Source organism: Caretta caretta, chromosome 7 (assembly GCF_965140235.1).
Source record: "Caretta caretta isolate rCarCar2 chromosome 7, rCarCar1.hap1, whole genome shotgun sequence".
NCBI lineage: Eukaryota > Metazoa > Chordata > Testudines > Cheloniidae > Caretta > Caretta caretta.
In genome coordinates this window covers 85,787,627-85,798,428 of record NC_134212.1, presented here as the reverse complement: position 1 = coordinate 85,798,428, position 10,802 = coordinate 85,787,627, and the positions used below count along the sequence as shown (strand labels likewise).

The 10,802-nt window shown below is 43.1% G+C and overlaps 1 protein-coding gene across 1 annotated transcript; it reads right to left on the bottom strand.

Annotated features, from left to right (window-relative positions):
- Positions 1-8,009: 8,009 nt before the first annotated feature.
- Positions 8,010-10,568, bottom strand: DDIT4 (DNA damage inducible transcript 4). Its single transcript, XM_048858787.2, has 3 exons — positions 10,431-10,568; positions 9,970-10,214; positions 8,010-9,397 (listed from the first exon to the last, which is right to left on the bottom strand). Exons 2-3 carry the CDS (start codon positions 10,148-10,150, stop codon positions 8,907-8,909), a joined length of 672 nt encoding a protein of 223 aa, XP_048714744.1. The 5' UTR covers positions 10,151-10,214; positions 10,431-10,568; the 3' UTR covers positions 8,010-8,906.
- Positions 10,569-10,802: the final 234 nt, after the last annotated feature.

Genomic DNA, 10,802 nt, shown 5'->3' with positions numbered 1-10,802 from the left:
TGTGTAAACATACCTAATGGCAAAGACCATAAAGAAGAAATTGGCTTGAGAACTGCTTTCAGCAAACATATCTTAAAACATTTTACAGAAGCCCTCTATTTAAAAATTTTTCTGCTAATGACCCATCCACTTTCCGTATTGTTTCTCCTTTGTTCTTTACCACTAAGAATATCTTCCCTTCCACAAATACACACAAAGTGGAAATACTTTAAGTGCCTTTAGGCAGAAAAATCAAAACTGAGGCAAAACATTCCATCCTCAATCCCCACTGCTCTGAAAGAGAGCCTCAAAAGGAAAGAGGAAAAAACCACTTGTGGTGATATTGTACCTGTTCTTGGCATGCAGGCATCTTTGCATCAGCCCCTGCTGTAGTGCAGTGCAAAGCACAGAGACAGACGTTTTTACTGGTAAATAGTTGCACTATAGACTTGGCTTGACTATGGGTGAAACAATGAAAGGAAAAACTGTAAAACCACAGACCTGTAGTATGCAGTTTCGACCAGAGTTTAGGCAGGGCCTTGTTTAGCTCACAAAACACAGTCCCATCATAGGCATACAGACAGGTTGTCTAGTTAATCTTGATTTTAATCATATCTGTTTTCCAGATACACTGTCAATATCAGCCAGGTTGGTCAAATTTAACACATCTACATAAATCATCAGATCATGCAATGGATTACTAATCATGAATCAAGGCCCGAGACAATAATATATGTTCTTATGCATTTTCATGTTGTCATCAGTCATTACATAACTGATGGGCTAGGTCTCTCTGAAGGCTTTTTATGTATCTATTTACAGTATTTAATAGTTCTTTCATTCTCTGTGTCTGATAAGAATCTAGCAATAGTTGCCATATATAATCCCTAACTGATATATATATATATATATATAATAATCTCCTGTCAAATCAAGATTGGATGTCTTTCTAAAGAAAATATTATCCTTCAGTCACAAGTTGGGCTTGATGCAGGAATCACTGGGTGAGATCTATGGCTTGTTTTATGCAGGTTAGATTATATGATCATAACGATCTCTTTTAGCCGTAAAAATCTATGAATCAATGAGAGAACAGAGTGAACACTGTTAAATCTCTATGGTAGCTTCATATAGAGGATTAGAATTTAGTTTTAGGCAGCAACTTCTCATGAAGGTATCACAAAGAGCTTTAGGGAGTTAGATATTAGTAGTGCAAGAGCTATGCAGACATATGCAGCAATAACTATGAGCTCACACATAGCCTTGGGTGCTACATTTTTGAGGGAGAAGACTATAGAGAAGTTGTGAGGCAGCACTTTCAATCTCTTTATCGAAAGGGGGAAAAGGCATAGTGGGTAGACACAGCACTAGCCACCACTGCCCCACCCACCCCACTAGCAGAAGTCCCTCTCTCTTGTTTCACCAGAGGCTGTTGTCTTTCTTATCCAATGCTGCACACAATCTGTCACCTGCACAACTGAGCAGAAGACTAAGGGGAGTGTTCAGATTGGGATGTGTAAATTATGCTATATCCCTACAGCTGCTGTTCAGAAGGAAAAAGGAGAAAGTGGGAGCACTTATCTCTCCCCTCCTCCCACCCCTTCTAGCAGTTACAAAGGGAATCTCAGCTCAGTGGCTTATCGATAGGAAAGCACCACAAAGGTTGACACAGTGCTTAAAATTCAGATGGGAGCTGGATACCAATTTATGCTTGGGGTCGCAGCATTGCTAATGTTGGTGGAACTAGTGCAGGCCAAGCCTATCAGTATAGCATCCTTTCCCAAATTCTGCAGTGTCAGAATTACTATCATTATTATTTACTGTGGCCAGAATTTTCAGAAGGGTTGTAGGTGCTGAACGCTTGATATATAGATCTTGCAAGCTCTTTCTGAAAATCTGGCTCCACATGCCAGCTGTGTATTCTGCAAAGGATAAGACACAATACAAGGTACAGCCCTGGTTCCAAGGTGTTAAATATCTAAAAATGAGAATTGAATATAAGGTCAAGTCCAGTTTGAACCCATCAGCCGGGGCTAAGAGTGCTATTCACTGAGACAAAATGACTTCTTCTTTTAAAAGACTACTTTAAAAATCATACTTTTGTCTGAGAATGTTGGACCTGCTATTGTCACAAGTAACACCTAAGGTGATTATTTCTGAAAGAAGTTGGTGGGTCGGTGGGTGTGATCATTTTTTTAGTTTGTTTCCTTTGTGCATTTGACAGAACTTTGTGTACAGTGAGCTTTCTTGTGTATAGTCATTTTTCTCTGTTGTGTGAGGGGGGTCATTCACATAGCAGTGGGGTAGAAGGAAACGTTTAAAAATGTGATTATAAAACCACAAACGTTAGCAGGAGAACTTGGGCAGGTTTAGGACCTGAAACTACTATAATCCCTTTTTAAAAATTGAATGACTAGATTTCAAGATGTTGGTATCCCTCTAAGGTATTCTGTGGTTTTAAGGTAAATGTTCTATTTACTTTTTGGTAAACTGAAAGTTTATTTAGCAGATGGATGTAATATGCTGATTCCCCCCATGAACTGCTCCAGTTCATGGAACAATAGATGTCTGTGTTTTGAAACTAGCAAAGGGTTAACTGGTATTTGTTTCAAAGGATTTCCCTGAGTATTTCTTAATATTCTACTTGGGTGCACAGAAACTATAGCCGTTCAATATGCCTGTTCCGTTATTAGCTACATTTACCTGTATGCTTTTTGGCAAAGGGGAATCTCTTCTATATGACATGGACATTGGATTTATATATGCCATGTCCTGTCTTAGCAACAGGAATCAGCACTACAGAAATCGTGAGGAGGAGCTCAGATGTTTTGGAAAGGGCATGTAAGAAAATAGAGATAAATCCGCCATACTCCAGACAGAATTAAAAATCTTTTGCAAGAAGACCGTAAAAATGTATTGTATGTCCTAGTGCCCCCTTCCCCATATTTACAGGTTATTCTCCCCTTAGGCATGGTCTACACACAGGTTTTGTACTGGTATAACTATGTTGTTTGGGGGTGATTTTTTTATTCTATTTTATTTGTTTTTTAACGTCCATAGATATGCTGGTGCAACTTCTAGTGTGGATGCAGTTATACTGGTAGAACTTATTCTCCTTCCCATATAGGAGTGAGCTATACCAGTATAAGTACATTTATGGATATAATAGCAACCACACCAGGGGGGTTGTATCACTTTATTTATACCAGTATAGTGGTGTTACCCGCAGTTCTTTCAACCCAAAGCTATTGGTAACTTTTACTCTGTGTGAGGTGGTGTCAGGAAATAAATCAAGGGAGATACGGCCGTCCGACCGATAGATGGCTGGCACAAACAGGACAACACAAGAGTGCTTTCACTTAAAGCTAAACTTTACTTAGTCTCAAGCACTTACACATGTCCGCAACAGGTTAGTAAAAAAACCGCCAACCCTCAATAATTACCGAAGCTGAGAGTGGCTCTCGAGTAGCACAGCGACAGGCTTCTGTAGGCCAAACTTCTGTCTGCTGGTGGGGACCCCAAGATGCGTCCAGAGGGAGTGTCTCTGAAGAAACCCTCCCGAAGAGTCCATTACCTCAAACTTTCCCCCCTTATTTGTACATTAGTAATACAATGACGTACCACTTAAAGAAAACTTGCTAAACAAGCAGTTTTTAAAGGTCAAGCAAGAGGTTTCCTTCTGATCATCAGTTTAACCAGATGTGTTTTTTTCAGTGTGCATACCTTGATGCCCTGCCAGACACATTCCCAAGGGCACATATAGACAAACTTCTTGTTTTTCTAAAATACATATATCAGCAATTTCAACATTCTTAGCAGGAAGGACATGGGGTCAAGCTGCCCTTTCTGTGGCACCCCAAACCTCCCCTCCTGCCTTGGTTAAGCTAGGGCCGCTGCATGGCCAATTTACAGCCTGCTGACTTGGCTACTTTTAGCAATAAGCAATAGTGATTCGGTATGGCCTGCTGGCTTGGCTATTGTTAGCAATAAGCAATCGTGATTCAGGCAAGCGTGATTACTGGTTTGCTAAGATTGCCCCGTACAGTGGTACAACCTTATTTTCAGTCAGAGCCCAATCCTCTACTCTTTATTCTAGCAAACCTCGCACTGAAGTCAATAGGGACCAATCTTTTTAACACAGTTTGGCAAAACATATCCTTTTTTCAAGCCACCTCTACACTACTGATTTCTGCCAGCATAGCTAGGTCAGTCAGGGTGAGAAAAGGTGTGATCCCTGACCAACATAGCTGTACCAGCAGAAGTCCCTGACGTAGATGCTGCTATACTGGCAAAGCTGTGTTTTTACCAGCATGTTTTGTTTAATAGCTTGTTTTGTTCAGGAATGGTTTTACTATGTTGGTACAGAAGGCATCTTTGCCAGTAAAGTTGCGTCCACACTAGGAGTGCTTTGCTGATATAGTATACCCCTGTTCCTATACCAGGAAAGCTACCTTAGGTGTGGTCTACACTGGCTGGGGCGGGGGTGGGAGGGAGGGATTGATTTAAGTTATGCAACTTCAGTTATGTGAATAATGTAGCTGAAGTCGACGTACTTAGATCTACTCACTACAGTGTCTTCACTGTGGTGAGTCAACTGCTGAGGCTCCCCTGTTGACTCCGCCTGCGCCTCTCACCTTGGTGGAGTACTGGAGTCAACGGGAGAGCACTCGGGGGTCAATTTATCGCGTCCTGACTAGACGCGATAAATCAACTCCCGCTGGATCGATCACTGCCCGCCGATCCATCAGGTAGTATAGACATACCCTTAGTGTAGTCATGGCCTCATTTCTGTCCCACTATTTCATGAAATCTGACGTGGTTTCATGCAACATTGGGTAGGTCCTGCTGCAGTAGATCCTGACTAATGAACTAGTGGCTGGGCCCCTATGATTTGGCTGCTAATCCATTGGCTGTTCTAGGAGTCAGCAGCTGGTGACATAGAAGTGAGGTGTTTGGCTTGGACTGCCTGTATCCTCTTTCTTCTCCATAGTGAGAAATGTCCATTTCAGATTGCATGGCACGGCCTCCTGGGTTCCTGCCAAGACCTGCTTGGCTTTTGATTACCTAACACTCTGTTCTTGCTTGCTGCAGCCAAGAGCCACCTGATTTGTTTTCCTCAGTTTAGTATTTTGTGTGCTATGAACCCATTCAGAAGTTTGTGTCTTCAGAATCCCAGAGTGTGGATATTTTGCTTCTGGAAAAATGACAGAAGCTCCTTAGACATTTGAGGGACCCCCGCTAACGCCTAAGAATTTATCAAAGGGGAGGGGCCAAGCTAGTAAAATGTCAGGGTGGGACGACAACTGTTTGAAAACCTTTAAAAGCAATGTTAAATTTCTACATTCTGATATTGCTTTTGAGTCTGACTTGGCCACCCTTACTCACACTGAGTAGTAATTTACACAGGGAGTATTCCCCAATTTTTTAAATGAAAATCCAATTTTTTTGGGTCAAAAACAGACTTTTTTGTGAAAACTCCCCTTTAATTGAAAAAGCCAATTTCCATTGAAAAAACAAAAATGGATTTTTTTTAACCAGTTCTATCCTCTTCATCCTGTACCTGATCCATCTTGCTTAGCTCTTAACTTGTCAAGCAACTTAATGTATGCACTGGTGCAAGATTTTTGAGTTATAATTGTAGGCTTATGTAATTGGTCTTATGCCTTTGGATAAAAGGACAAAGCACTGGACAATGTATTGTGGGCAACAATCCTGCACTGGAGGAGGGGATAAAGATAAGAATGACCTAACTTGTCTTTCTGTGATTCTGTCTTTTCTCTTGGTGGCTATTCTGGCATCTTTTCTTCTGCTTACAGTCCCTTGGCTGTGGCCCATTTGTACTCTTCACCTCCCATTTCAAAAACCAGCTAGACGTAAAGTACAAATCAACTAACCCAAATCCTTATCTCCAGACTGACGATATCTGAGCCATAGATGCGCAGTTTACATTGCTAAGAAAAAAATGGCATCTATTTCTGACAATCAGGTTGCCAAATGTGATGGCTATTTGCTACAGCTACTCTGAAAGTAATCGTATCCTATTAAAGATTATAGGCCACATTATATCCTGATTTATACCCAATGCCACTTACTGGGTGTAAGTTAGGGTAGAATTTTGCTCAGTTAATGCCCATTTCTGTACTGTGACTATTGTGTTTTAATGGGGAAATAGGATCCTGAGGAGTATTTCATTGCACCACCATTGCACCATTTCAAAGGCTTCCTGTCATGATGATCTTTAAGGAGGGATGGACACAGCCCCTTGAGCCCTCAGTGTTGCTCAGAAGGTGCATTTGAGAGAAATGTGTTCCCCCAAGGGGAAAGCACATTGCCTTCCCAATGCTAGGGACTAAAATACAGACTGAAACTTCTATCCCAGGGGTCAGCAACCTTTCAGAAGTGAAAGGTTATGCTCTAATAAATTTGTTAGTCTCTAAGGTGCCACAAGTCCTCCTGTTCTTCTTTCAGAAGTGGTGTGCTGAGTCTTCATTTATTCACTCTAATTTAAGGGTTTGCGTGCCAGTAATACATTTTAACATTTTTAGAAGGTCTCTTTCTATAAGTCTTTAATATAACACTAAACTATTGTTGTATGTAAAGTAAATAAGGTTTTAAAAATGTTTATGAAGCTTCATTTAAAATTAAATTAAAATGCAGAGCCCCCTGGACCGGTGGCCAGGACCCAGGCAGTGTGAGTGCCACTGAAAATCAGCTCGCATGCCGACTTTGGCATGCATGCCACAGGTTGCCTATCCCTGTTCTATCCCATGCTACAGCACACAGACACTAACATGATGTGAAATTTGGGCTGGCTGATAAAAAAACAAATACAATCTTGTGTGTTATTTCTCAGTTGCCTCACTAGGTAACACCATGGAGTTCAACTAGAATATTTTGTTAGAAACAGAGGACATCAGTCAGCTGTGGTGATCCCAATAGACTGAGATTCCTTTCATAATCTCTCTAGGAGCTGAAGTAATCCTCATAAGAGGGACAGAAAAGACCCAGTCATATAAACTTAACCAGAAATATATGAAACTAGACAACAGGAACTATCAGCTTTCTTTAACCTCACTCCTGTTTCAAGAAAGGTGTCCCCTCCTCCTCCTTTCTCAGGATCGGTGGTGTTATCTTTTAATGTAGAGTTTAAGCTCCTTGGAGGAGTGATCTTGGGACAAATTCATCCCTGGTGTAATCCTATTGATTTCAGTGAGTTTAGACATACCAGAAGACAAATTAATCAGTGCTGTGTTTGAAGTGCCCTATATACAGCTACATTTAAACACGTAAAAAAAACCAAGTCTTCCCTACAACTGTATCTTTATGGGTGAAGGGTATTTCCAAAATGAAAATATTTAAGATGGCTAAGAACTGCCAAGAGAAGGGGAGTGGGTATATTGCCTCATGCAGAAGCAGGATGTTTTTTAATAGCTTTTTATCCCTTTGTTACTGATAAGCTTGAAATCAGAGCATCATGTTCTTATGCCACTGCTCTAATACTGTCATAAGCTCTTCCCTAAAGTGGCAGGCACCGATCTTCTATGGTGAGAGCTCATGTGGGTGCTCTAGGACTAGCTTTTAGTTATTGTGTTTGCTCACTAGAGTGATTTACCTCTATCAACTTTAAATGTCCTGCAATTAGAAATTAATTGACATGATTGTACGTCTCATTAATACTATACTTTACTATTTCAAATGGTTGAGGAACTTGAGGCACATAGTTCTGGGACCATATAGTTCAAGAATCCTGGCAGGCAGAAGGAAAAGAGAAATGTCTCCCAAAAATGCCAGACACATGGGTATCTGAGCTACGTTAAGAAGCAGATTCTGCCACCTTTACTCATACTCAGTAGCACTGCTGAAAGATCAGTGCTGCTGGTAATGGATTAAGGTACTACTGTGCATGTAAAGCAGGACACGGCCCTCACCATGGTTGATGCAAGATACTCTAAACCTACAAAGTGAGGGGAAGTGTCCACTACCTTTAAAATGATATTGCTCAGATATGTTAAACAGGAGAAACTGACAGCTTGTCTCGTTTTAATTAGAAAGGTTTTATTAGAAAAGTAAAAAACACACCCAAAAAACAATACAATTGCATAGAAAGGCTTGCACTCGAACATCAAGTGTATTAATGTAAACTGTACTCAACAGGAGCACTCCATGGCATATCATATAGGTTGTTTGTGAGGGTGCGAGCATCACGTCACACCTCCCCCTCTGGCATGCAGTACTGGAGTGCTGTAAGCAGCTCCCAGCAGCGTTTTCTTCAAGCATCAAAAATATGAAGTGATGACAACAACCCAACAACTCCTGCTTCTGCATTCCCTTGAAGTCTATATATAGCTGCCCTAATGTCAGTAGTGGAGCATCATCTTTGATCCAAATACATATACTTGGTCCCATTAGACCTAAGTTTAACCACCATTCACTCATACACATGCACCACCCTCCCCCTGCAAAAAACCCCAACATTGATTACAATGTATTTTGTTATTAAAAAAAAAAAAAAATCAGCCAGGAATAGGGAGACTGTCTACCCCCAAAGCAGCCCTGCTGCTGCATCTGGCATCAGCACTGTCACAAGACTAACTGAAGAAGTCAGTACAATAAAAAGTTGTCCTACAATCACTGAAAGGTTAAAGCTAGCGCTCACTTGCTATCTATGCCCACTCAGAGTGAGGGAAGCAGGATGCAGTTTTGTTTTCCAGCAAGCTTCCTCCTTGCCCTCCCTCTCTGTTTGGACTATTTCCTTCTATAATTGTACAGTCATGCTCCAAACTAACCGAGGCTCTAAACAGTTGCCACATTTTAACCAGCTTATGTTCACTTTTTCAAAGCACTTAAGTAAGTTGTCACGCCAGTTTCTCCTGGTGCTCTACGCCAGTTTAAAGAGTAATGATCGGTTATTCCTCTATGAGGCGCCTTCAGCACTCCTCTATTAGCAACTGCTCAGAGCTGTAAAGCTTCTTTTTAATGACTCTGAATCCAGTGCTCAGCTTCAGCGACTGACTGAAGCCTGGAGTGAAAGAAGTCCCAGAGCTAAGAAGTCCCTGGATTTTAGGCCAGAGCCGGGAGTCCAATCTTAACACAAGGGTCAGCTGGAAAGTAGGCACAAGATTCGGATCCACTGCAATCTGCCCCACACTGTGACACCCCTTCCCTTGTTCAACACACAGGTCAATGAGGGCACCTCTCAGGCCACAGGGCTCACTATAAGCCAGGTGAAGCAGCTCTTTGCTGACTTGAGTGACGAGTTGGCTTGGCATCACAAGTCTGGAGCAGCGCTTGGAATTGATGTTGGCTTTGTTCAGACTGACTTGGATTAGTTTCATGAGATCGTTACATAGGAGTTCGTCTTCAGGGTCATTTAACAAGTCAAAGTCTGGCAGAGAAACTTCATCCAGGTACTCTGCATCTGTGAATGAAAATCAAAGAAGGCAGGTCAGTATTGGCCAGTTTATTAAGCTGGTTTTTGTGAAGTGAGCTGTGGCTCACAAAAGCTTATGCTCAAATAAATTTGTTAGTCTCTAAGGTGCCACAAGTCCTCCTGTTCTTTTTCCCTAGTAAAAGTTGCTACAAAGGACCAAATGTTAAGGGCAAGAAAACTGATCAATTTATGAACTGAAGCAGCTTTTCTGCGAGAGAATAATATACAGTACTAGGTGATAAACAACAGTATTGTGGGATAGGGAGAGAAGGGCTGCTAGAGTTTTATGGGACAATGTTTTTATCAAACTTAAACCTCTCCCATTGTGTATTTTAGCTTTACTGAATTACAATTATCGTGTACATTCATTTTGCTATTTTAATTGTGTTTTAAAGTATATTTACTGGACACAGTTTAGGAAAAAAAAAACTTAGATTTTATTTTTTAGGACGTGTGGGCCCTGCTTAAATTTGGATAATGCCATCCTCAATTGTTCATTATAATTTGACTCAAAACACGAAAGAACGTGACCTTTCAGTCCTCACATCTACAGTACGTACCTCCTTCACAGCTCAAGCTGCTGTCCAGGGATTCACAATCGGAGCTCTCCGCTCGGACACAGCGATCGGGCACTTCCTGCTGCCAGCTCTTTCCCCGAGAGAAGATGGGTGAGGGCTGGTTCTCTCTCTGCTCTGGAATGGGAGGCAGCGAGGAAGAGAAGCTGTCCCACACGCCTGGCATCGCGGCGGACGGTCACCCTCCGGAGTGGAAGCGGGGACGCGGAGATCAGCACAAAAGACGGGTCCTGCAATCCCAGGCCAGCACAGAAAGAGAGTCAGTAACGCACGGCCTGGGGGGGGGGGGGGGGGGGTTTACACCGATGGGGGCGGGCTACACTTGGGGGGGGGGAGTTACACCGATGCTCATCTAGCGAAACAACCCGCGGGGAGAATGACAGGGAGCGGCGCGCTGTGTCCCGGACAGGCAGCGACACGAAAGGCAATCCCAGCGCGATACTTACAGGGCCGCGAGGTCCGGGCTGGGAGCAGGCGGAGGCGGGGGAAGAGGTAGTCGAAGGCTCCCGGGGATGCTGGTAAGGGCCAGGGTAGTGCTGTGCAACAGCCCGCGCACGCTCCGCGCTCCCCCTTCTCGGCGCTGGTGTCCCCCTCCCTCGCCTTGTTGAGCCCTTTAAATAGACAGCTCAGGAGCCGCCCCCGCCCCCTCGCTGCTCGGCCAGAAACCCCGACCCGGCCTCCAGTGCCGCAGCCACCAGTCGCCAGCCGGGAGTGTGTGGCGGGCTCGGCCAATGGCAGGCAGGCGCACGTTCGCAGCGTTCTCTCCTGCCCGGTTACAGCAGCCCGGCCCCGCCCCCCAGTGTGGATGGAGTCTGAGT